The sequence below is a fragment of the Mesoplodon bidens genome (assembly GCF_964165515.1).
Source record: "Mesoplodon bidens genome assembly, chromosome: 5".
NCBI classification, from domain to species: domain Eukaryota; kingdom Metazoa; phylum Chordata; class Mammalia; order Artiodactyla; family Ziphiidae; genus Mesoplodon; species Mesoplodon bidens.
In genome coordinates this window covers 48860065-48887991 of record NC_138161.1, presented here as the reverse complement: position 1 = coordinate 48887991, position 27927 = coordinate 48860065, and the positions used below count along the sequence as shown (strand labels likewise).

The window sequence follows — 27927 nt, the reverse complement described above, 5'->3', positions numbered from 1 at the left end:
CTTGATGTTGGCAAGAGTCACAGGTGCTCTCTCCATCCATCATTCAAACCAGGACATTTTTGAAATCTCTGCTTTTATGTATGTATAATTTATGATGTGGGAGAGGAACAATGAAAAAGCTGGTTGGGGCTTGAGAAAATACAAATTGTCTCTTTCTCGCAAAAGTCCTTTCTTCCTTGATTCCATACTGTTCGAATGCAACTGGACCTTTCTGTTGATAAATTCGTCTTGTGGTGTTGAATTCCAAACAAAATAGGGACTTTCCTTTTTTGTTTGAAGGCAATCAGCTTTGAATATTGTTTTGTCCTGTGGTTCTCACTTTCCATCTCTTCCGGATGCCATGTTTTCCTTTAGTTCAGAAGATGTTCTCAGATGTGGCTTAAACCAACTCTGTGCTATGTTATCTTGGACAGTCAGCAAAAGGCAATCTCCATATAAATGCTTACAGAGTTTTTGGTGATAAGATATTTTAATGTTACATTTAATCTTATGGACTTGAAAAATAGAGACACTAGTTTAAAACCAAGTAGTCATAAGTCTTAATTTTATACCAATGTGTAATTCAATCATTTCAGAATATTAGAGAATTAGAGGAATCCTGTTTATTCAGACAAAAGTTGAATTATTACTTTTCAGACCTTTTTCTTAATCATCTCTGTTCCTCACTTGAATAGTTATCTCCCAAGTATCCATTTGAAATAAATGAATAAATAAGGACAAACTGTAGCAAAGAGTATCACCTTTATTGTGGAGAAAGGGCACAAGGTTATCTTTTGCATAACTGTCACAAATCTCCAATAATCAGACTGATTACGAACATTTTTAAAAATTCTCACCACTACCACCGCTTCTCAAAAAAATATATTAATAATGGTGGTGAAAACCTTTCAAATACTAACAGAAGTTTTCATAATAACTTTTCAGAGTAATTTAAAATACATATCAGACAGCTAAGAGATTTTTTTGGAGCCAAGTTTCCAATACAGCTGCAATTATATAATTAAACATCAAAAAACCTACTTTTCATTGGCCTCACAGGGTTGCAAAGTGCAAGGGGTATGGCTGTTTTGTGAGATAAATGGGCACTAGAGTACAGCCAGTTATTACAGAACAAATACTCTTTTTCCAGAGTTCATAAATGCTTTTTAAACATTACAGGATTAAAAGGATTCATTTTCAATATAATTTTGTTTCCTTTCCTATGTTGCTTAAATCTCCATTGTTTATTGTATTGCTTTTGGTCAGTTCCTGCGACAGACATTGAACCTGTAACTCTGAGAACTGAGGCTTCTTGGACAACATTAGGTAATGACCTTTTATGTCTTCAGGCAAGAGCATTTTCTGTTCATTGTCCAGTCAGTTCCATTACTATGTTGGTCAAAGGGTTTTCTCTTCTGTAAGATTTTTTCATCATCCCTTTTGGTCACTCAACTATATTTTTTCATTTTGAATGTATTGAAGATGTTTAAAATAAGTCATTTGGTTAGAATATAAGCATCTATGAAGCTAGTGCAGAGTATCTATGACCCACATTATCCAGCTTTCTTAAAGCTTTACAGAGCCAGTGATTCTGCTGAATTCCAAACGCAGTTAGGATTCTCTGCCCTATAAACATCAGGTATAATTCTGTGGCCATCAAAAGAAAGTTGTTTTAAGATATTCCAGGCATTTTTATGGTCTACCAATGATTTTAAGAAATGAGATGTGTTTAGTCTAATAATGTTTAATGGGATGTATGCCTAAACCAAGTCATTTCTAAATATAATCTCCCCAAAGCAGGTGAGCCTGGGTCCCTCTCTAATGTGATGTAGACATGCTGTGCTTCTGACGTCTCTTGGATCAGGGTTCTCTTTGAAAATCTGATACCAACAATAACAGTAAAGTTTTCAGATAATTAAAATAATGTTATATGTTCTTTCTCAAAAGAACTGTCAGCAGACAACCCCCCACAACTTTTTTTTTTTTTGGCATATGGATGACAAAGAAAATTCCAAACCCCAGAGACGAATTTCTCGACTCCAGAAAATCTAGCAAAATTTTATAAAACCTAGAGCCATGTATCATCCTTGTTTTCTGGAGTCATAAGACAACATTAACCAGTTTCCTTTCTTCAGCTCCAAAAACATCACAAAGAACAAGAACACGTCGTCCACGTCCACGTCCACGTCCCAAACATAAAACCTCACCGAGCCCAGAGACACCTCAGGCCAAACTAGGTAAATATGTGGTTCCTGGTACCTGTGGAACCTTGTTGGATGTGATACTGTGGTGGGAGTGTAACTCGCTGCCTAGTAACCCTGTAATCCTTCAGGATGGATGCCCAAGTTACAAGTGCTCTCGTCAATACGTGTGACTTCCTCACGCTACTTAGTATCTTCTTGGTACCTTGTATTTTATTGCTTCTCTCACCATTCGATTACATTTTCTCTTTGATTCTGGCTCAGCAAAAACATATCTAGTTGAGTATCTAGCCTATTTAGTTCAATTAGTCTCATATTTGATGAACTGCCACATTAGCATTTGTGAGGAATAGTTTAGAAATAACAAGGGACTTGGCTTCATTGAGGAAGGAAGCTGCTCTTGTGTGAAACTGTTCATATATGGATAGAAAGGAAAATGGGCAAAAGCAACATATTTATTGAGTTTTACCAACTGTTAGACACATAGTTAATTCTTAGAGAAGTGAAAGATCCATGGGCTGATAAATGTCATGTGGACCTTGAAATGTGTACAGTTTGTAGATTTGTTGGAGGGATGAGCAGGAATAACAAACAGAAGCTGGAAGGTGCCGTATGTGTGGATGACAGCAGAAGGATAGGACTTGGAAGTAGAACTTGATTGTGAGAAAGGAGAAGGGCAATGTTTACTTGGCTGGTGCTCAGAAATTGTCAGCAGTGCTACTTTTAGATGGGTCTGTGAAGAGGACCTTGAGTGCCTGACTTCAATGAATGGATTTGAGCCACTTGGCTGCAGCATACTCTCCAGTCAGCCCTTTTCTGTCCTGATAACAGAGAGATGAACTGACAAGTTTTGTAGACTGAATGACCCTTTGTATCTTGCTCTTTTATATGGCTTTGTTTGGACAGAGGTCTTGGTCTTTTTCCGGGACTCTTAACAAGAAAGAGCGTTGTCTATTTTGGTTATTCATTACCAATATCTGCTTAAATATATCAACAATTGCATCTATCATGACATAGATGTAATTGTTTGTTTTCCAGAATATTGTGTTATAAATTATACTTTCACATTCTTTTCTTACAGTTGTTAACCATAATGTTTTTAGACAGATGCCTAAAGGTTTTTCTAAGCAGAGTTTTCCATTATATTATCAGATGATATAAAAAGCAATACTTGTAGGTAACCATGTGGGGATAATAAGGGTATAACCATTTCATAATATCATATATCTTTGTACCCTCACCTTGGAACTTTGAAAATTTTGCTTTCTGGCAGTAGAACCACGCTACCCTAGTGAAGTTCATTTTCAAGAGAGTTTGGTGACTTTTCTTATGTGTTTAACAATTCTTTTTTTTAATTGCTTTCGATCATTTCTTGACCTTGAACCTGTTACTACTGGGACATCTTTAGGTAATGATCCTGTACATCCTTCAGCAAGTGCTTTCTTTACTTGTTGTCAGACTTATCTATGTTCTGTAGAGACAATGATGTCATAATTTATTGTCATCCTATTGCTGTGTTCATCTTAAAATATAAAAGGCTTTCTTTCTAACATTAATATGTATAAACTTTAATTCAAGACATCTATTTGCTGCATCTCCCAGCTTGTAATTGCATCATGTCAATCTGAGTCTCTGTTTAAATAATACTGTTTGTTAGAGCTGGGGGCTAAATGTGATTCTCCGTATATTCTTTACTTAGACCACAAATATAGTGTCAATTATGATACCATGAAGTTTCTTTAAGCATCTTACTTTCAATATTTCAAGTTCTACATAACTTTTTTTTTACTTTATTGATGTTGCACCTAATTTTGTGTAGTTATTTTAGTAAATTACCAAGTGGAAAATTTGCCCAAGACTAGCTGTTTTAAATTATAAGTGAATAGTATAGGATGGTTTGAACTTCTCTCATGCTGTCACAGTTTAGCGTGATTTCTCATTAGGGACACTTTCAAGAAAATGATAGTCCCTCATCTTCATTTCTTAAACATAATTATAATATAATTTTTAATCTCTAGAGAATTCTCAATTATTAAAAAAAACCTGTTAATATATTAAAGGAGAAAATTTCAAACCAAAGTAACAAAGGTGTCTCCGCTCAAAAGAACTCTGGCAAGTTTTAGAAGGCTTAGAGCCCGGTTATATCATCCTATTCAGAGGTAATGGAGTCACCAGCACTATATTAATCCTAACTTTTCTTCCTTCAGCTCTAACAACAACAAAGAGACCCCGTCGTCCACGTCCCAAACCTAAAACCACGCCCCATCCAGAAGTACCTCAGACCACACTGGGTAAATATGCAGTTTCTGGTTTAAGGAATCCAAGCATTCTACCCCAGCTGGGACCCTGAATTCTGTGCACATAATCGGTACATGCCTTATATATCTCTTAAGAGTAAACACTATTCTTCTTATTAATCCCTTCTATATCCCCATAACCATATTAGCCACTGTGAGACAAATCAGAAGTAGGAATTATGTTTTATTTCCCAAACATTTTGTACTATAGTTATAAACAAAAGCTGTTCCTGCATAAACAGGTAGAAATTAACACAGGGCAGCATGTTTATACAAATGTAAAATAATTTCTGAAATAGTACAAATGATATATGCTAGAAATATAGTAAATATTTGGAGCAGGAAAAGATCCAGGATAATTAGGGAAAAAAATCAATGCAGAATTTGGATGAGTGAAGGGTTGAGGGAACAAAGGCTGATAAACAGGGAATGTGCTGAAGGAAGCTGGTGACCAGACAGGATGACTTGTTGATAACACTCCTGTTGAATGGGCCTCTATAGGATGAAATAAAGGGGACTGGGATATCAAGAGCTTAAGTTTGGTCCAGTGGGCTTCACTGACCCTTACTTCTACACAGGACCATGCTTTTTCTATTCTTGGAACTGAAGATGCTTAGTTTAATATGATACCACAAACTGAGAGGTTGTTCCTCACCTTATTATATTAAATGCCACTCTCTTCACTAAGGACTTAGCGAGTATGGTCTCAGCTTCTTTTTGGCTCTCTGTTCTATGTGTGGTGGGCAGACCCTAGGGTGAACCCCTACTCCCCACCCCCTCTACCTCTCACCTCCCACCTGCCTCTTGGTTTTAAAGCTTTTGTGTAATCCATCCTTGCCCTTCCCTTTTCCCCTTCGAAGCATTATTTTTACTGTTAAGATGAATTTTCTGACATTTCATGCACTCACAAAAATCTCTTTGATTTCTTTTCTTACTTTTGATCAGTTCCTGCCACAATCCCTGAACCAGTTACTCTTAGGACCAAGGCTCCAGGGACAACCGTAGGTAATGACACATTATGTCCATAAGCATCTGCTCCTGCTCATTTCAGACCCATTTCACCACTGGCATAACCACAAGACTCTGTGCCATCCTCTGTTGTCATTCAATTACTTCTTAATGTATTGAAGAGTATTAAAACAACTCATTTGTTATTCAAAGAATCAAGTATGAACTTAGCTTAGTATACATATCTGTAAGGCAATGCGTTTGAATTTGTGGCATCTCATCCCTATGTAACCTTTTAATCACATTCTGTGTTACTGAGTTTCAGACACAATCAATGGAGGTTAGGGATGGGAATGTCTGTCCTTGATCCAAACTGAGTACAGTGTCACAGGCATTATGGTGTGACATAATTCTTATGCAGATCTAAATTCCTATATTTTTTTACTATGTGCACGATTTTGTTTTTATTTTGCCATTTTAGATAATGATACAGTCTTTTTTCAGTAAGGAGTGAAATAGAAAATATGTCCAAGGCTAGTAAATTGAAGTTACAAGCACCATCATTAGTGTAAAGTCACCCTACCCCTTCCCCACCATCACAATAATTCAGTAGGTTTTTGGAAATTTTTTTCATTGGGAAATCCCTTTTGAGAATCTCCTTGATATATCAACTCAGGTTTCTGTGTGATTTTTGTTTTTCACGGTAATATAAGTGATAAAAAGAGGCAATCATCAAATACGGACAAATGTTTCAAACTCAAAAGAAAAATTTCCTGAAATTCAAGAAATTATAACAACTATAATCCTATCCACAGCTTCTGGAACTAAAAACACTCTATTAACCTGAAGTTTTCTTCCTTTAGCCCCCAAAGTGCCTCAACGAACTCATCATCCACATCCCAAATCTAAAGCCACACGGAGTCCTGAAACACCTCAGACTGAACTGGGTAAATGTGTAGATCCTGGTTGAGGAATCCTGAAGCCCATCCCTGTGAAGTCTAGAGAAAGTGAAGGGGCAAGTCAGGGCCAGCGGCCACTTTCACTCCAGAGCAGGCAATCAGAACACAGTCGGACAGGTCTTAGGGGGTAGCCGAATTCCTTCCCCTTTGTAAATTAGAATCTTCTCTCTAAATGTCTATTTCATTGGCTTCTCATTCAATTCTATCCATCCTTTATATATTGAATGTGTATAGTGGACTGAAACAGCTATAGGTTAAACATATATTTGGGCAGATAGGAGATTATTTCTTGGTAACTATTAAAGTTGTATAAGTCATAGTACAGATCTAGGGCAGGAGTTAGCAAATATTTTCTATAAAGGGCAAGAGAGTAAATATTCGGGGCTTTGTGGCCTCAATAATCTCTGATTATTCCCCTTTTTTTTTTTGTTTTTTTAACAACCACTTAAAAATGGAAATGGGCTGTATGAAAACAAGCCATGGGCAAGGTTCGGCCTATGGGCCATAATTTGTGAACCCCTGGTTTAAAGAAACAGTCAGGGTGGGCCAGAATAGTTAGGAAGGGCTTGAGCATTGAAATCACTATAGATTTGGATGGCTGGGGCGCGAGAGGGTGGGGTGAAGAAGTTCAGAAGACAGGCCCTGTGTGGAGGCCAGTGAGAGGAGACAGAGGCTTCTCGGACCAATGAAGGCTGTCAGCTTCTAGGTGCTGATCAGAGCATTTTATTGAAGCTGCTGTAGCTAAATGGGCTCAAAGGACCAGCTGAAAAGGAACTTTTACTCATGGACTTAGGAGTTTGGGTTTCATGTAAGAATCATCACTATCCATACGTGGTAGGCTTTCCCGGGCATGAGACGGAAGGATACAGCTGCACCACAGGCTGAATGGCTGCCCTTTATCTTGCTCTCTTAAGTACCCCAGCTGGGCAAAGCTTGTCGTCTCTTTCCAAAGATGAGTTTTTAGCAAGATGGGTAAGGTCTACTTTGGCACATTACCTAGACTAGGATCATCACAGAATGAGAAACTTCAGGGACACTTCTCAGGGACAGTTATCTGAGTACAAAGACAATCCTTCCTGAGTGATAAACTGGTACCTGAGTGCAGACACACTATATCCCTCTGAGATTGTATAAATGTTTAACATTTTTTATTATTACTGTTATTTTTGGTCATTTCCTGCCACAGTCCTTGAAGCAGTTACTCCTATCAAAGAGGCTCCAGGGACAGCATTCGGTAATGCCACTTTCTGACCTTCAGCAAGCACTTTTTCTGCTCAGTGTCAAACTTCTGTGCATTCCCCTCTGTTGCCATTTAGTTACATTCTTTATCTTGTGAGTTAAATGTGCATAAAGCAAGTTACTTCTTATTCTAAAGAGAGTCATCCCTGGATCTAGTTTGGGATATCTTCCTGCCCTGTAACTTAGTTAAAATTTTTTTCAGTTAAAATTTTTTTCAAGCCAGTTTATTTTTAGCTCAACCAGAGTTCTCTGTTAAGGTAAATTTCATGTATTTATAAGAGTGCCTGATCCTGATCTATGCTAACCAGACTGTGACAGGGAAGTTTCTTTATATATCCTTTATACACCTGCCTTTTTTATCTGCCTGGTTTTTTTGTTGTTTTGTTAACATTTGGGTAATATGGTTTTAGTGAATTGTCTAACAGATAATGTGATCAAGGCTAATAAGTTTAAATAGTAAGCCCCATCCTTAAGGTGAATCTGACTCCCCCTTAATCTCCACCATAGTTTAGAAATGATTCTTAACCTTTTTAATGCAGTCAGGGGATTCAAGGAGAATGTGTTAAAAAATACCAATCTTGACTCTCTGAATTAATAACTTCATTTTATGTGTCAACTGTGTCCCCAAAGTATCTTCAATAACAAAGGAAGATACAGTAGCATAGTAGGGCCAAACTTTTCACACTAGAAAGAAACATTTCCTGAAGCTGAAGAAAATCTATCAAGCTTTGGAAAATTTAAAGAAGATTTTGTTCAAAAACCTGTAAGTTGCAGAAGCTTTAAAGTAACAGAAATTTATCTTTTTCTACTTCCAAAAACATCCCAGCAGACATGTCATTCACAACACAAACTTAAAACCACTCCAAGTTCAGATGCATCAGAGATTACACCAGACAAAAGCAGGGCCCTTGGCTTAAGGAGCCTGGCAGCCTGTCACTGGTTGAAAATGTAAACCCATATACCCCCTAGTGAGGGAACCATGAAGAGTCCTTGCCCCTTCAGAACTGGCAAGGAGTTCATGTTTGGAAGAGACCTAACCTTCTCTCCAATTCTGGATAGTAAGAGACATGTTATACTTCTCAGTCTGCAGGTTAGTTGAGCACAAACAGTTTTCTTGTGTGAAAATCCTAGAGGATGAAAACAGGGCAGGGTGTTTTTTTCAAATTCAAGATTTTTCTTAGGTACACAAACATTAAGTGTAGACTGATTATAGTGGCTCTTTTTTTAAAATGGAAATACATATATTTTATTTTTGAACTCACATATAATCCAAAATGGGTGCTTTTGATCTTTAGTTCTTCCCTAACTGGTAATGGAGGGACCCCAAATTCTCTCATCTCATACATCTATAGCAAGTCTTAAAGAAGTGAAAAATCAACGTGGACTTCAGTAGAGCAGAGAAGGAGTTTGGGCCTTGACGTCACATCAGAATTTGCACAAGTGGATAGGTGAGAGTGAACAAGATGAAAACATAGGATATATACAGAGGCAACCAGAGGGGGCAGAGTCCCTGCTTCTTCTAAGTGCCAGGCAAAACATTTTTGTTGGTGATGATGCATTTGAATGACACCAGTTGAATAAGACTAGTATTGTTCTTAATGAGCATCAGAAGTCTCTTCTTCCCATCCTTGGATAGTTTTCCCTGTACTGAGAGTGGACAGGTGGTTTACTGGATGCCACAGACTAAGAAGTTGCCTCTTAACCTAGTCTTCTTGTTTGGACAGAAGTCACAAGATCTTTCCAAAGCTGAGTTCTCAGCAAGATTATCAGAACAATTTTTGGCTATTTGTGTAATGGCTGCTTGGTTATTTAGGAACTTTTTCTGCAACCATAATTTGATACACATAGTAGATATTTTCTTTATTCAGCATCCACAGAAGTACAGGTTAGTTTTTCACGTGCTTCTTGAGGGTTGTTAGAAACATATTTAAGTAAAAGCCTAACAATATCCTAAAGTTTACCATAACAGACTCAGATATTCAAACACTAACTACAGGAACTGTTTCCCTTTTGTGGTGCTAAGCAGAGACCAAAGGCAATGACTATCTCATGAGATGAAGAAATCCCTAACTACAGTTTGGCCAAGTCTGAGCACAATAATTGATTTCCCTTTCTATTAGTCTGCTAGGGCTGCTGTAATACCACAGACTGGGTGGCTTAAACAACAGAAATCTATTTCTCACAGCTATGGAGGCTGGAAGTCTAAGATCAAAGTATCAGCAGGTTTAATATGTCCTGAGGTCCCTCTCCTTGCCTTGCAGATGGCTACCATCTTACTGTGTCCTCCCAGGGCCTTCTCTCTATGTGTGAGCATCCCTGTGTCTCTCCCTCTCCTTTATAAGGACAGTAGTCCTATTGGCTTACAGCCCCACCCTTATGACCTCATTTAACCTTAACTTCATCTTTAAAGACCAGTCACATTGGGAGTTAGGACTTCAACAAACGAATTCTGAGGAGAGGCAATTCAGTCCATAACACCCTTCATTCAGAAATTAAAAAAAAAAATATTCTAGAGGCAATGTTACACTGGCAAGATTCATTTTGACATGAATGTTGTAGCTCTTCGTACACATTTTTTTAAAAACCTCTTTTGTTTATTACTTCAGTTCCTGTTACAGACCTTGAACCTGTTACTTTTACAACTGAGACCTCTGGGACCACATTAGGTAATGACCCTGTGCCACTTGCCTAGATCTTTTGCTGCTCCTTGTACAGTCTGTTCAGTCTCCATCCCCATCACATGGCTTTTCCTCTTTCATGAGATGACCACTATCATCCTCCACTGCCATTCAGTCACTGTCTTCACTTGAAGAGCCCTGAAGTCTCTTAAAAACAAGGTTCCTGTTATTTTTAGGAGAGCCAGCATGAGCTTAGTTCAAAACATTTACCTGCCACGTGGGGCATTTGAAATCATCACATTGCCTTGTGCTTCGTTGAACAGTGTTCTGTGTTAAAGCTGAGTTTAAAACAAATTGGGATCTATTTCCTCTCTGGGCTGATCAGCAATAACAGCTACTCTTAAGCTCCTTTGCCATCTAAGTTTCTAGATTTTTTAAAAACTATTTGCATGGTATGTTTGTTTCTTTGTTGGTGTTTTAAGTAATGATGTATTTTATTACTAATTTGACAAATAGGAAATTATCCAAATCTGAAGTTAGGGTCTTAGTGTGACCCTAACTTCCCCTCCCCTTGCACCAGAATTGGTCCTCCTTCTCATTTTTCCCCCAGTGAGGAAGTTCTATGAGTATCTGATTACAAGTGCTAATTTTCATGCCTTGAATGAGTAATTTGACTATAAACATGAGTTTGCCTCCAAAGTACCCTCAACCTTAAAAAAAAAGATGCATTGGCATAAAAGGAGTAAAACTTTTAAACTACAAATTCATGGAACTTTAAAAACTCTAACAGGTTTTGGAAAAACCTCTCCTCAGTACCCAGAGCCATACGATGTAGAATAACATAAGGCTTTTCTTTCTTTAGCTACCAAAGCGTCACAAAGACCTCGTCGTCCACGTCCCAGACCTAAAACCACACCAAGCCCTCAAGTACCTCAGATCAAACCGGGTAAATGTGTGATTCGTTGGTTTAAGGGTGAGCCCTAGTAACCTGTCCCAGTGAGGACGCAAAGCAGTGCCAAGCTCATATTCTTTCTAAGCATGAAGTCATGAGGCATCATCAGTAATGTCTCCTCTACCAGGTGTTGAGGAGAACATGACTGGGTGAGATACAGCTGGTGCCAGAATACCATATTCTTTTTATGTGTGAGTCTTGACATACATTTAGTATATTTTTTACTATAAAATTCCAGTTTTACTTCTTTAGCAAAGCCAATATATTACGTTCAACTAAATAAACAAATTGTAAGTACCTTGCAAATTCCTGGACCAATATTGGCAACTGTGGGTGATATGCCAGCTGTGGGAGACATTTCATTTCTAAAACTGTAACGTTGAGAATATGTTTGCATGGTACAAGGGAAAAGATCAAGGTGGACTGGACTTGGACCTTGGACCTTGGGCTTTAGGCCCACTACAGGATTTGAATGCATGGAGGGAAATGTGAACCAAGGCAGAAGAACCAAAAGTGTGGTGGTTGGGGGTACCTAGAACAGACTGTCCTACTTCTCACAGTCAAAACCTGGCTGTTGATGATGCTACATTTGGATAGATCCATCCAGTCAATTGAAAGAGGATTTTGAGGACCTGGTTCAAGAGCTTAGATTTGATAGAGAGACATCAACAGTCTTTGATTTCCACTTTTTCTGGGCTTAGGCCAGAGAGATACTCTACTGAGTATTTCAGACTGAGTAACCATCTTTATCCTGCTCTTTTATATGTTGTGGTTTGGACAGAGGTCTCAGACTCTTTCCATAGACAAGCTCTTGGCAAGACCAACACCATCCATTTCAATGATTAATTTTTATATCTGTTTCAAACTTATAAACTGTCTATTGTATCTGTGTTTACTTAAACACAGTAAGGGCTCATTTTCAGCCTCCATAGAAGTACAGGTTGATCAGATTTTTTTAAAGACAATTTCGGTTTTCAGTGTATATTAGGTAAATGCCTAAAAATACTTTCCAGTGCAGAGTTTTCCATATCAGTTAGAATCCATTAGTTAAAACCTAGAAGAATTTCATGTTGACTCAAGATATTTCCAAGGATAAGCCTAAGACTGACCATGACTATTGTTTGGCCAAATGTTCAAAGAACAATCCTCTACTCTTTCTCTGTTTTTTTTCCTTTGTTTCTGTAGAAGGAATGATATATAAGCAAGTTTTGTTGGGGTGTGAATGTTCTAACTTTTCATGTATTTTTAAATCTCTTTGGTTTACTGTATTGTTTTTTGGTCAGTTCCTGCTACAGTCCTTGAACCTGTCACTCTTAGACCAGAGGCCCCCAGAACAACATTAGGTAATGATAAACTGTTTTCAACAAGACTTATCCTGCCTGTTGTCAGACCCAGAGTTTCATCTTGCTCCATGTGACAACAGTTTTATTCTTTGTGGCCATTCAATTACATTCTTCTTAAAATTATGAAAACCCTTAAATTACCTGTTGTTTTTAATAGAACTAGTCATGTGTGACCCTACTTTAGGATATTTATTTGCCACGTAACCTGTTTAAAATTGTGTCATTCTGTGTTTTATTCCAGCGGTGCTTGTGGTAAAACTGGTTTTCAAACACATCCGGATCTCCCTCTTATCTAGACAGATAAACTCATCAATAGCTCTCATAGGGCCAGGAGGATCCATTCATTGCACATCTACGTTTCTACCTTTTTTCTATTTGCATAGTATTTTGTTGTTTTGTTTCTATTTAGGTAATAATACGTTTTTATTTTAATAGTTAGAACATGTACCAAAGATTGGAAGATTAAATTATAAACCTCAGATTGAGTATGACTATTCTTCATTATCCATTAAAATTTAGCAACAGTTCTTAACCTTTTTGTTGCCCAGTCAAGCTGCTCTATGAGACTTTGATTATAATTACTAATCTTTATTTCTTATATTAAAAAGTGATTTTTGTCTTCAAAGAATCTTCTATGATAAAAGAAGGTATAGAAGGAGTTATGTATGTGACAAAAATCTCAAACTAAACAAGCAAAAATCTAACAAGGTGTAGAAGATCTAGAGTCATGTTTTTTGCCCCCCATAGCTTCCAGAACCATGGGTGATGTAGTTATGTAATAACCCAAGAATTTCTTCCTTCAGCTTCCAAAACATCACAACAGACAATTCATCCACATCCCAGACCAAAAACCCCACCAAGTCCTGAAGTACCTGAGTCCAAACCAGGTAAACTTGTGTTCCTGGTTTAGAGTCCCAACAACCTAACCCAGCAGGGTGTTGAGTAATCCCAGTTTTGGGGAGTAACCAGTATGCCCCATGAGAGTAAAGATACAACTTGTATTAAGTTGCAGTTCCCACTGTGGAGCTGGCAAGAAGAGCACAGTAGGGGGAGATCTGTGGGGCAGCTGAATGCCTCTTGCTTCCTCTGTAAAATCTTTGTCACTGTGCATTTTATTAACTTCCATTTATCTCTTGAAAATAAAGCTTCTTGTGAAAAATTAGGCATATTCAGTTCAAATTGACAAACACTAAGTGCCTTCAGTATCCTCCAAGTTGTATACCTTTAAAGATGCTAATGTATCAGATGTGGGAGACATGTTTTAGTCCTCAAACCTGCAAGACAGTTAAGACCAAAAGCCTTTTCTTTGTAAATAAAATAGAAGATGGCATTAGGCAGCATCTATGCAAATACAAGAGTGATATTTGGGTGCTACCAACAAGATGCGCTAGGGACATAAATATTTGGAGCAGGGAAAGATAAATTTAAAAAGAGTGGAGCCTTGAAATCATCATAGTACATAGATGAGTAGAAAGATGGAAAGGAATAAAATCAGAAAGAATGGATATAAGTAGAGACCAACCAAAGGAGAAAGTCTAACTGTAATACTAGTATAAAGGATGTCTGACTTCAAGGTGGTAGTCAAAGCTTTTCTAGATCTTGATTGGTCCATGGACTCCCATGGTGGAGATCTTTAGGCACCTGATGAAGCAGTTGAGATTTGATCAAGGATATATCAGCAAGCTGTTCTTTGCTCATGAAGGCATGCTCTTTCTTTGCTTAGTCTGGAGGGATACCCAGTTTGATTCATCATGCTTAGGCCTCAGCATCTTTCCAAAGATAAGTTCTTAGCAATACCCACACATCCCACTTTGGCTTATTAGTTAGAACCAGATCATCAAAGAATGAGGAATAAGGAAATAGGTACCTGACTGAGGTATGGCCAATTTTTAGGAAATCAACTTTTACTCTTCTAGTTTAAGAGTTTTTAAAAGTTGCTATGTAGTTCTAGAACCTATATTATACTAGTAAGATTCTTTTTGAAGTAAATGTTTTGAGTTTATTTAAAACAATCACTTGGTTTATTCTTAATACTTTTGGTCAGTTCCTACTGCAGACTTTGAACCTGTTACATTCAGAACTGAGGCTTGGGTGACAACACAAGGTAATAACACATTGTGGTCCTCAGTAAGTGCTTTTTCTTCTCATTGTCAAACTCATTCCATCAACATCAAAGCTACAGGTTCTTTTGCTTCATAAAGCTACAGCATCATCCTCTATTGTCACTCCATGATATTCTTCATCCTAAAAGAATTGAACTCTCTGACTCTTAAAACAAGTTATCCCTTGTTTTTAAGAGACCCATGCATGAACCTAACTCAGGTCAACTGTTATACATCTGAAATTGCTTTTGTCATCTTGTATGTTTTTTAACCAATGTTTTGTAAAAGCTGGGTTTAAAAAGCAATTCTCTTGACTCTAACGACTATTATGGTGTCAGGGAGGGTTCTTTGTGGATCTAAAGGTCTACTGTTTTTTTAACTGTCTGTGATATTTGTTCTTTAACTGACATTTTAGTTAATGACATGGTCTTATTTTAGTAAACTGTCAAAGAGTTTGTACCTGGCTATCACCACTACCATAATATTTTAGCAGTGATTCTTATCCTTTTTATTCAAACAAGAGTTCTATGAATGATTCTTCACTTTTATAATTGACTCATTGCCAATGAACTTTCACTTGTAAAAAACAAACATACTATTAGAATAAGGGTGAAAGTTTCCAATTAAAAAGTTACAAAGACACATTTCCTAAAATATGAGGAAATCTAATAAGTTTTAGGAAACCTAGAGGCATGTGTCATGCTACCCATAGCTTCTGAGCTACAGACTCTGTAGTAACTGAAGGTTTTCTTTCTTCAGCTCCTAAAACATCAAAACGGACCCGTCGTCCACGTCCCAAACCTAAACACACACCAACTCCTGAGGCACCTCAAACCAAACTGGGTAAATGTGGGTCTCTCATTAAAGTACTGAGTCCTTGCAGCTCTTGGGAGTCTGGGGTTGATACTAGTAGTGGGAGTGATAGCCCCTGTGAGCCTCATGTGGGTAAAGGCACAAAATGACCTGCTGCTGCTTCCCCCTGTTAGCAAAGGAAAACATGATGGGGGAGATGCGCGTGGCAGCTGAATTCCCTGTGCTTTCTACACAAGGATCTACTCTTTTACTATGTATTACTATGTATTTTATTTACTTTTTCTTACTCCATTCCATTCTTCTCTTAAAGAAAAAAATGTCTTAAATAGAACCAAGCATTTTTATTTCAAGAAACAAACACGAAGTGCCTTCCATCTCCCCATAGCCCATCAAGATCTGTGAGGATATCGCAGAAGCTGGCGGCTTGTTTTTACTTCGCAGTCTGTAGTAGAGTCAAATTCAGAACCTGCCTCAACGTGAAACATTAAAAGATTGAACCAAGGCAGTGTGTCTGTGCAAACTGAGCTGTTTTTCTTTTTTTGGTTTTTTGTTGTTGTTGTTTTTGTTTTTTGTGGGGTTTTTTTGCGGTATGCAGGCCTCTCACTGTTGTGGCCTCTCCCGTTGCGGAGCACAGGCTCCGGACGCGCAGGCTCAGCGGCCGTGGCTCACGGGCCCAGCCGCTCCGTGGCATGTGGGATTCTCCCGGACCGGGACACGAATCCGTGTCCCCTGCATCGGCAGGCGGACTCTCAACAACTGCGCCACCAGGGAAGCTCTGAGCTTCCTGTTTTTTGCAGGGGTTATAAACATCTCTGAGCTGAAAGAGAGAAAAGTCTGTGAAGGACAGGAATAAGGAGTTGGAAAGATGTTGGGTCTTAAAATCATGGAGATAAACAGACAGAAAGTAAGGTGTAGAGACCAACCAGAGAGCACAGACTTCTGGAATAAGGGAGGTTCTGCTTCCAAGAGGTGATGAATAGTACTGAGTTTGGATGGGTCCATAGGAGCAGTTGAAGAAAATCCTTGAAGGTATGACTCAGAAGTTTGGGTCTGACCCTAGAAGCATCAATGATCTCTCCTGCAACTGTCTCTCCCTCCTATCTAGGGTATGGAATTTTTGTGATTAGAGCAGAGAGCTGCCTACTGGGGACCACACACTATATGTTCTTTATCCTGATTTGTTGAGTGCCTTTGCCTCAAACAAGTTCTCAGCCTATTTCTAAATATGAGCTCTCAACAAGATCTACATGATTCACTTTGCTTAATTCTTTTCTATGCCTCCTTTCAAACACGAAAGCTATTTATTGTATCCATGCTTATTTAGACATGCTATTTTCTTTCTTCCAGTTTTATTGAGATATAATTGGCATACAGCACTGTATAAGTTTAAGGTGTACAGAATAATGATTTGACTTATGTACATAGTGAAATGATGACCACAATAACTTTACTTAGTTTAATCCATCATCTCATATAGATACAAAATTAAAGAAATAGAAAAAAAGATATTTTTCTTCCTTGTGATGAACACTTGGGCATGCTGTTTTCTTAAAGTTTCCGCAGAAAAGCCCACAACTGCCATAACAGTTACATAAGTATATATTTGGTAAAATGTTTAAAGTTTCCTAGGTCAGTCTTCTACAATGACTGGAATTAGGTACTTAGACACCTAGGAGAATACCATGTTGACTTTATTGAGATATTTATCAGTTTGTGTAGGCTGTAACTATCTCATAAAGAAAGTTTACCTGGCTTTAGGTGACCAAGTCTTTAAATATCAAATATGTAATTTCAGAAAAATAATTTCAAATTGTTATATACCTATTGAAGCACTATTATACTGGTAAGATTTAATTTGCTGACTTTTCACATGTGTTTATTTCCTTGCTTTTGACTAGTTCCCACTGCAGATCTTGAACCTGGTACTTTTAGAACTGAAGCTCCAGAAATCGTGGGTAATGAGAATGCGTGTCCTTCAAATAGTGCTTTTCCTGCTCATTGTCATACCATTGTAGCCACAGGTTCTCCTGCATCTTAAAACCATTTCTATACCCTCTGTTGTCATTCCATTACAGTCTTTACCTTGCAGTTTTGCTACATTCTATGTCAAGTTATCTGTTGAATTTAAGAGAACTGTGTGTATACTAATTTCAGGATGTCAAACTGCCATGTAACCACTCAATGCTGTGTCATGTGATCACGTGCATTTGCTTCAACAGCATTGGCTATTTTAAGCTTCCTTTCAAACATGAATTTCCACCTATCCCTTATTTTCATCACTCACTTTTTCCTCATCAATTGTGGAAATACCATGTTTTTTTGATTGTGTTACTTTTTATTGAATTAGTGTCTATATGATTATATTGGTAGATCTCTTGTTTCAAGGAATGATGTTTTTAGTTAATGGTCAAATTTTTGAATGTGCCTGAGTCTTGAAAGTTTAAATGATGGGCTTTTGTGATAGAGTAGGCTGACTCTCTCTCCTTCTCTAACAGGGTTTGACAGAGTTTCTTCACTTTTATTGAATCAAGGACCACTTTGAAATTTTGATGAACACACTCCATTTGTTACATTGATCCTTATACTTTCAAACATATGAACTCGTTATTGTACTCATGATTATTGAAATAGTAGACATTTATGTCAACTTGTATAGAAGTACAAATAGACTGATAAATGCTTTTTCCAGTAGTTAGAAATTATATATTATATAAATGTGTAAAAAGCTTATCCAGCAGAGTCTTTCATACCAGAATCAGATAATCAAACATGTAGAATTTCTTGTTGAGCACAGTGATATTGAGCAAAGTACAATGGTGTACCTATTTTATGAGATTAATTGATATTCACCACAATTTGGTCAAATTGGCAAAGAACAAGTGTCTCTTTTCTCTCAGTCCTGAAGCTCAACAATTGGCTTCTGAAATTAGTCTTCAAGTGAATTTTTTAAATCTCTTTGGTTTATTTTATTATTTTTGGCCAGTTCTTCCTACAGTCCTTGAACCTGTCACTCTTAGAACCAAGGCTCCAGAAACAACGTTAGGTAATGATATTCTGTGTTCCTCAACAATTTTTTCCTGCTCATTGTCAATCCAGTCTATCATCATCATCATTGTAATAACAATATCACCAGCTTCATAAGACTATCTTGTCATCCTCTGCTGTCCTTCAACTTTATTTTTCTTCTTAATAAGAGTATTGAAGACTCTAAAAAGAAGTTACCTGTTGTTTTTAAAAGCTATGCATGGACTTAGATCAAAATGTCTGTCTACTATGTAATCTTAATTGAATTTGTGTCATGTACTTTTGTCTAAACAGTGCTCACATTTAAAGCTTAGTTTCAGACATGGTCGGGAATGTCTATGTCTTCTCTAGACCAATTAAATCATAACAATTTGTATAGTTCTATGGATGGGGGGCATATGTAATTTCTTAGTGTGAACTTACTATGGTTTGATGATAGTCCTTACCTTTTTTAGACATTTACAAGACTCTTCATTTCTTGACTTAATTTTATGTGTGAGTTTTACTTCTGAAGAATCTTCAGTGATAAAAAAATTAACAAAATAGGCAAACATATTTGCATCTTTAAAATATATGTCTTAAATTTCAAGGAAATATAACATATTTAGAAAATCTAGAACCTTATTTCCAAAACCACCTTCACTAGAGTAATCCAACGTTTCTTCCTTCAGCTCCTAAAACATCACGAGTTCGTCGTCCACGTCCCAGACCTAAAACCACATCAAGCCCTGAAGCACCTCAGACCAAACTGGGTAAATGTGTTATTTAATGGTTTGAGGGGTAAGCCCTAGCAGCCTGTCCCAGTGGAGTCCCAAAGTAGTGTCTCCAATGGGAAGTAACAGCCTTCATGTTCCCTAAGAGTCAAGGCATTAAGTTGTGGTTAACAGCTGCTTCTTGGATGAAGTTCTTGGTCTCTCTTATCTATAGCAAGATTGGCATAGTCACTCATGGTTATTTATTGCTATATCTACATTTAAACACGTTATCAATTTATTATAGCTGTGAGTACATAAACGTAGGTATTTTTTTTCAGCTTCCAAGAAATGTTACAAGTTACTTTCACATATTTTGTTGTGTATATTGCCTAAACAGATTTTCCAAAGCTAGCTTCCATATGAGAATCAGAAAATCAAACACCTAGGAAAGGCTCATGTTGACCATACTAAAATTCATTGCAGAGTTCAAAGGTTGTGCCTACCTTCTGCAATGAATTATTCCTAGCTACAGAGACTGTTTGCTTTCTACGAATGCAAAAGTTTAAAAAAATTGTCATTTGAAACTAATGTTTTGAGAGAAAAATTAAGACTTTTTATGTGTGTTTAAACTTTCTTGTGTTCATGTTTTTGCTTTTGGTTAGTTCCTGCTACTAGCTTTGAACCTGTTATTCATAGTTCTGAAGCTCCAGAAACAACATTAGGTAATGATTTTTGTGACCTCATTAAATGCTTTTACACTCATTAAAAACCCACTCCATCACTGTCATGGCCAGAGTTTCTCCCACTTCCTTCGAGTGCTATTGTAATTCTGTTTCATGCTTCATCTTTTACGTAGTCAGGATTCTTAATTAAGGTGCTACCTATTGCTTTTAACAGTTGTCCCTGGATCCAGCTGAGGAAATCTATCTTCCATGAAAACCCCTTTAACATTTCATTATATGATTCAGTGAAGAGTCTGAAGTCCAAATTGTTTGCCTTCTATTTGGTATTTAGATCTACAAAATGATAATAATTAAGTACCATGAAATTTCTCCGAGCAGCTTACTTTCTGTAAGATTTTTGTGATATCCTCATTAATCTCTTCCTATTTTAAGGAATGAGGTTTCCCTGTTATATTAAATTACCAAAAACAAGTTGCTTCGTGGAAGTGTCAATTCTAGTGAATCTAAATTGCAGGCTCCCCCATCATTGATGAACTTGACTATTCCTTATTCTCCACCACAGTTTAACATTGGTTCTTAACCTTTACTAAGTAGGAATCTCTCTGAGTATCTAATTATACACATTAATACCTATATCTTTAAATTAACAAATTTTGTTATTATTTTGGTCTCTAAAAGACCCTCATGATAAGGAACAAATTATATTGGTAAAGTAAAATTTTTCAAACTCAGGCAATAAACTCAAGAAAATCTAATATTTTACAAAACATTGGTACAGGTGCAATGCTGTTGATGGTTTCTAGACCTACAAATACAATAGCAACTCAAGGTTTTCTTCCTTTAGTTTCAAATCATAGGGGAAAAAAGCCTTCTCCCAAACACTAAATTTCCCAAAGCTTCACAGTTTAAAAATCAAGAAAATCTATGGTTTTCTGTTTAAGGAGTACTTCCAGCCCATTGCAGTTGGGCCCCCAGAGTGACAAGTGATGTGGCTTGCTAACTGGCATTTCCCACCTCTATGCCCTCTAAGAGAGAAGGTAGAATCTCTACAATTTCATGTGGACAAGAAGGTTCATGGTTGGAGATTTATATGGTAGCCAAATGCATAAGGATTCCCTCTGACAAAAGATGCATCTTATTCAATTCTCTTAGCATTCTATTCCATTCATCTCTTTTTAAAATAGCATTGCTTCTTTGTCTTAGGTAAACAACCATTTCCTTGCCCTCTGTGGTCCCAGCACCACATTAGCAGTTGAGTAGGATAGAGTGTAGAGCAGAGGAAGAGATCAAAAGTAAGGGCATGTTTTACCTCTTGAATAAAGTACAGTATAATTGTGAAGAAAACCTGTTCTTGAGTTTTTCTTAGATAGAAGATAATTTGCTTATACAAAAGCAGCTTGTTTGGTAAAAATTTTAGAAAAAATATTTAAAGGAGTCAAGGATCTATGTGGGCTGATAGAGAATAGTTGAGCTTTGAAATTAAGTAGGATTTGAATTAGTGGTTGGAATGGTGGGAACAGCAAAAGTGGGAAGCAGCCGCATAGCACAGGGAGATCAGCTCGGTGCTTTGTGACCGCCTGGAGGGGTGGGATAGGGAGGGCGGGAGGGAGACGCAAAAGGGAGGGGATATGGGAACATATGTATATGTATAACTGATTAAATTTGCTAAATAAAAATAAATAAATAAAAAATACCTAGTCAGAAAAAAAAAAAAAGTTTTGACACCTATTGAGGGTACCCAGGGGGGTGGTCAAACTGGAACATAGAATAAAACACTCCTAGATGATACTGAACATTTTGTTAATGATACTGTCATGAAACCAGCTGTAGGAAATACTTAGAAAGCCCTTGTGGGAATATAGATTCAGATACAGTAGTCATTGAGAACCTCAGTTTTACAAATAGGCTCTTCCTTTTTCTAGAAGGATAGTTAAAATCAGGGATCAGCAAATTTTTTTATGTGAAGAGTTAAATAGTGAATATTTTAGACTTTGCCGACCATTCAGTCTGTCACAGCTACTCAATTCTGCTGTTGTAGCTTGTAGGTAACCAAAGCCAAGATGTAAGTGATATGTAAATACACCTTGAATCATCTTAGTTTGTAGGTGTGCCTGTGTTCCAATAAAACTTTATTTGAATTTCATACCATTTTTACATGTCATAGATTATTACTCTTCCTTTAATTTTTTTTCAATCATTTAAAAATGTAAAAATCACTCTTAGCTCACAGGTCGAGAAGAGGGCTGGATTTGGGAGGGCCATAATTTGCCAATCTCTGCTTTAAATAATGCATATTCTGCATTGCCTCTCCATAACCCTGTGATTCTGAAGGTCTGTGTGTTGCTACCTGTGAAATTATCCATAATTAGTTTGACAACTTAGACCCTCTTCTTTCAGCTCCCACTGAACTGCATACTCTTATTTTGAAACCAGTGACATCACCAAGCCTAGAAATGACACAAAGTCAACCTGGTAAATAGATTATTTAATCTATCTGGGTACACCATGAGCTTCAGGGGGCATACCCCAAGTGTTGTATTTCCAAATATTAAAAAATACAGAAGAATACACATTTAATAACTCCGTATATTGTACATGCTCCTTCCATGATTGCATACTGGTGTAAATTAGTAATACATTATTTCATATTAATTATGTTATTCAACTGTATAGAAATACTTATCTTCATTTGGGTTTGCTCTGTATAATATTAGAGAATAATCACATATCTGATTAAGTAGTCAACAGAACCACTTAGAAGAACTGATTTTATTCTTTACCTTTATTTTTCACTAAGTTACAGACTTGTGGTTCTCTTTAGTAATAAGCTAAACTTCTGCTCTGCTATGTGAAAAGAATGCTCATTCAATTGTGACCATTAAGGAAGGAGAAGGTTCTCACTTCAGTAAAGATAACAAAATTTCACCTTACACAATATGAGCCTAAACATTATTGCCCTTCAAAATTAAAAACAAATTTTAAAGATCACGCTTTTCAATGCTATTGCAACTCTCTGACATTTATTTTGAAACACCAGATCTTATTTTTAACATAGGATTGTAATTTCATTTCATTCCTTTTGTGTATCTCTTAATTAGCTAAATGGCATTTTGATGCTTATGTTGATGGAACAATGTTCTGTGGTTGTTAATGATAACTTATAATACTTATAAAATTCTGAATTTGGTTATTAGAGTTTCTTTTAGGGTTAATAGTGCTATTGTTATTATGGTAACGGCTGACATTGAGCACTTACAGGTACAAGGCACTTGTCTAAATACTTAGTTTGTATGAATTCATTCAATGCTCACAACAACCCATCCTTGATCAATTTTACCATTTTGTGTTTTTTGCTAGTTTCTGAAGTCCTGGAATCGGTTACATTTAGCACTGAGTCATCAAAGGAGGCTATAGGTAATAATGTTCCCCAATGGGAAGTCAGGTATATGTGCTTTTCCATCTCATTGTGGAAGTCATTTGGGGATGTCTTCATGCTTTGTGACATTTCATGGCTCCTCACATATTGCCTGTGCTCATCCAGTGAAACTTGACAGTCAAATGTTATATACAGCCCATTTTGCTAGTATCTGCTGTGTTGCTATGCAAGTTTCACAATTTCCTTGCTTAGTTTCCTCTCACTGTGAATGCACAATTTCATTCTTTAATATTCTGATCACTTTTAATACAAATATGCACATCCTATTTTTCATTTTCATATTGTTTTTAGGATTCATCCCCATGCTTTCAAAGGACTCACTCTATGTCTTTTTCTCACTAGAATCCTTAAACAAAAATAAGGAAGTGAAATCATCTGCTTTGCTCCAGGTAGAAATCGCTGTAGACCCTGCCAGTTATTGTGTGCGTGTGTATGTGTTCCACACTGCACACTGTCTTCATTTCCTGCCTTCATTGTAGTCATCTTCATAATCTACCTAAATGTTATTTATTCTCACAAATATATCTACTTAATTAACCTCTGTTTTAAAATTAAGCAGTGTTCCATTAAAGTGGGTGCTATGGGCTGTCCACCACTAACCCTCCATTCCCTGTTTCTTCCCTAGCACCAACTGACATAGATTATGTATATTCCACTGCCAAAGCACCACTCAGGCCAGAGGAGCCAAAGACTGAAGGTGGTAAAGGTTTTCATGCTTCTATTCTTTTATTCAAAAACATTTTAATTAGTATCACATTTCATATAATTTGAAAGTTCAAGCTGGATCTACAGTGGAATAGCTTTGAAGAGCTATAGCTTCTAAAATTCTTGAATTCTTAAAATTAAAATGATAAGTGACTCTCTGAATACAGAAATTTCAGTTTCTCTGTGGTATCTAAATATTGAGGCATAATAAATTTGACAGTTAATGACAGTTAAAACATAAATATTAGCTGGAGGATTAGGGTTATAGAATAGGATTTCCCTCTTGATTCTTTTTTCTTATCCTAATCCATTGTCCTGTCTGTAAAAATGTGATGCAGATTCTCAAGAGAATGAGGTGTGTTGATATTCAAGAAAGAGATACTTGACTGTGGCCTAACATCTTAAGCTTTTTAAAATTGTTCTCCTTTGTTTTGATACAGTTGTGGAATCTATTACAAATGTGTCTGAACCACCTGAGACCACGCTAGGTAATGACACACCCTGGCAGTTTTTGCCCTCATTGTCGCCATCACCTGAGAACCCAAGTTCTCCCTCATTGTGAATTCATGTTGCAACATCATTCTTTGTCATGGCAGTTAATTTTCTTTCTAGGTGCTTCTATTCATAACCATTGTCCAAAAAGTGTCTTCTGCCATTCAGCTTTGTATCTAGATCTTGGTCTCTCTCTACTTCAGTCACTGAAACTGTCAAATCTAAAGTGTCTTTTTTCCTAATGTTAAACATTCTGCCAGCTTGGTATTACGTTGAATACTTCAGGTAATATTTTTTGTATGATGATCCGTTTATACCTTCTGCCCTAGCAACATACTTTCCATTAACACTCATTTCATCACATTCATTTACATGTTTGATTTTTTTCTTCATTAGTTAAACAAAATTCAATGCTGCTGAATGGCTTATGCCTTACATTTTTTATTTATTTTTCTCCTTATGGTTCCTCCTGAACCTATCTTTCTAGCACTGTTGGGGATGTACTAGTGTGGAGTGAGGATTTAAAAAGTAAGGCTATTGCTTACCTTGAAAGTATTTTGTAACCTGGCATCTCTAAGCAGCTTTTAAACTAAATGCATTATGAAGAAGTAGGAGTGCTATTTTGCTGTAGACTTGCAATTTGCTTTCTTTTTTTCTTTAAAATCTACTTGTCACCATCTGTTCTGTCATCTGTACTCAAGGTGTGTGAAGTGCTATAGTAACCCTGGGTACTTTCCTTCAATTACCGTAGAAACATCACCTCTGCCTTCCCAAACTGTAATCCTACCCAGCCCAGATGAGCCTCAGACCGAACCGGGTAAATACGTTATTTTTTGTTTCATGTAGAAGGTGCGTGTTTGCAGAACTTACAAGAATGGAAAGACAATATATATGGGCACTATTACTAGTTATCAGAAGCCCTAACTTAATCACTGCTCACGGTATTTGACTCTACCTTTCTGATGCCCCACTCCTCCTTCTATCCATAATCTATAGCCAGTCATATGGCAGTGTTGTGAACATTATTTAGGATATAACTGAAAAACACCTCTCAGCTACTCTGCAAGTCTTTCATACAGAAAATAGTAATGTTTCTGGGGAAGAACATTTATCTTCTTTTTAAAATATAAATATCCCAATTTTAAATACTTTATCATCTTGACTAGTTTTACAAGGTCTGTGGTCATATAAAAACTATTTTAAGATAGTTAATTTGTTTAAGATTAACCAAAACCTCCAGAAATACTGGAGCATTCCACAAAAGGAGGTACAATTGGTCGGTCATCTTGTCATTATTCAGGTCCCTTACTACTTTCTACTGCTCCTTCCTGTGGCAGTTTGGCCATTTCACTGCATACAAATAAGAGAAACTGAAGTCAAACTGGTTACTTGGCAAGTCATAAGGGTTTACCTGATGGTGGAATTTGAAATATGGGAAAACAAATCATCAGTGCGGGTAACTAAATATGCTTCTTACAAGGGAAAATTTTCTCAATATCTGCAGGCTCTCTTGGAACGTCAGTTTATCATAAATAAGCCCAAACTTGTATTTTGATGGCCATTAAACTATTTTATATAGCTCTATTTCCAAAGGAGATATGGATATTAATTTTATTCATTGTCCTCTAAAATTTCCTGTCAAATCCTGTTAATATCCTTTGCCTATTAAACTCTACAGTTTAATTTTTACCAAAATTCCACACTGACTGCATTAACTGGATCTGAGTCAATTATCTCTAATTTTCTAAAGTTTTTTTAAATAGCTTTAATCGTTAATATGATTGAAATATTTAATTGTAGATACTATCAGTGATACTAATCTCATTCTGAATCATTTTTTATAGAATTGCCTCATGACATGCCTTTACCTGCAAGATGGTCTCTTATACCCTGGGGAAGCAAATAGCCTATCAGTACGAACTTCAGCAAGCAAAGCAGTTCAGAGTCAGAATATCACAAGACTAAGGACACCATAGAAGTATAGAATTTTAGGGTTGGAAGGGCTCTTAAAAATCCTGTTACTGTGGATGAAGAACCCAATGTTGTAGACCGAGTGATCCGCAAAGGGAACTCTAAATCTCCCAGCTCCAGGCTCCTAAACCAGTGTAATCTCCAACATATCTTGTTCATCTCTCCACAGGCGACAAGATTCCACTGAAACCATTGCATGCCTTGTATATTTTGATTAACTATCAGGAAGAAGTCCCTACAGACTCAGCTTCTTCTTTTGTCTTATAACTCTTATTTTCAGCAAGCTTTTCTTAAGGTGCCTGAAACTCCGTGACCTTGAAAACCATTTTATTTCTTCTTATCTTTCTTTATCCCAAACACACTGAACCCAACCAAACGAGGTATTTCCACAAGCTGCGATCTTTCATTTGATAATTCTTTTCCTCCAGCAGGATTAACTTTTCTTGGTGAAGAAATAATTGATTTTTTACACTGAGTGTCCTAGTACTTCTTTGGGAATTGCTCAGCAGAAGAATAACTTTCTTCAATAATGTATCCTTTCAATTTCTGTTCAATTTTTCTTCTCCAATATGACCAATAAAAATTGTGTTTTGTTTAACAAGATTAATTTTTTTCCATTAGCACTATTAAGATACATTCATTTTCTAGGTATATTTGGAATGTAATGTGCTTTTTATTTACAAGAAATTGTATCTCTTTGCGCTTAAAATATACTGGGTTATTCTGATAAAGCGATGTGAACTTATAATGATGAATTATTTTATTCTGAAATTTATTTTTAACCTATTTAATAGGTATTTGAAGTGGATATTTCTAAAATTCCAACAGTTTCATTTGCCAGCTGAATATCTTGGATATCTTTAATGTGCTGCCTTTTTTTTTCCCATTATAATAAGAAAATTACCTTCTTATACTTTGTGGTTCTTTGGGAACTTTAACTGCTGTGTATTTAGGTCTTCAATTACTCAACAAACATCTCTGAGATCCTAGAGGTTTAGGTACTGTGACTCTTGAAGACCTCAAGGGCTCCGAACCTATATCCTTTCTTTTAGTGCCCAAGCAGACACCGCGAGCTCCTCCCAAACCAAAAATATCTCCACGTCTAAGAATCCCACCGACACAGCCAGGTAAATACTTATTTTATATTCTGGCCTGAAAAGTTTGATGTTAGCGGAGTTACTCTGTTGAATTATAGCAAGTTAGGTTTTTAACCCTTATAAAATAAGACTTCCTTTGAAACCTAATAAATATATACATTTATTTTTAGACTTTATCAAAAAGTATATTATTGGAGTAGCTTATTCCAGAAGCTTCCCTTTTGTTATATTATTTGAGAGGGGGATGGAGGAGAATGGAATTTCTTAAAAGAGTAGCCTGCCTACTCCCTTTACTTCTCGCAGCTTGAGAAAACCTTCCATGGTCCTTGAATGTCCTCCCCCTGCCAATCACCTAATTTTTTTTGGCCTTTCA

At 36.8% G+C, this 27927-nt stretch overlaps 1 protein-coding gene across 14 annotated transcripts in view; it reads left to right on the top strand.

Annotated features, from left to right (window-relative positions):
• ABI3BP (ABI family member 3 binding protein) overlaps positions 1 to 27927 on the top strand; it is a 250305-nt gene that overhangs the window by 151646 nt on the left and 70732 nt on the right. For 3 of the 14 annotated variants that reach the window (XM_081235523.1, XM_081235520.1, XM_081235519.1), the window contains 5 exons: positions 1246 to 1305; positions 2115 to 2216; positions 3556 to 3588; positions 4388 to 4471; positions 27510 to 27584. In XM_081235523.1, coding sequence (XP_081091649.1) covers positions 1246 to 1305; positions 2115 to 2216; positions 3556 to 3588; positions 4388 to 4471; positions 27510 to 27584 — 354 coding nt within the window. Of the gene's footprint in view, positions 1 to 1245; positions 1306 to 2114; positions 2217 to 3555; positions 3589 to 4387; positions 4472 to 5422; positions 5483 to 6288; positions 6373 to 7570; positions 7619 to 10229; positions 10290 to 11103; positions 11188 to 12476; positions 12537 to 13339; positions 13424 to 14580; positions 14641 to 15397; positions 15482 to 17349; positions 17407 to 18434; positions 18495 to 19146; positions 19228 to 19832; positions 19893 to 22250; positions 22326 to 23210; positions 23268 to 23914; positions 23987 to 24434; positions 24483 to 25237; positions 25304 to 27509; positions 27585 to 27927 lie in introns of all 14 variants that reach the window. The other 11 variants (XM_081235522.1, XM_081235521.1, XM_081235518.1 and 8 more) reach the window with 10 other exon arrangements.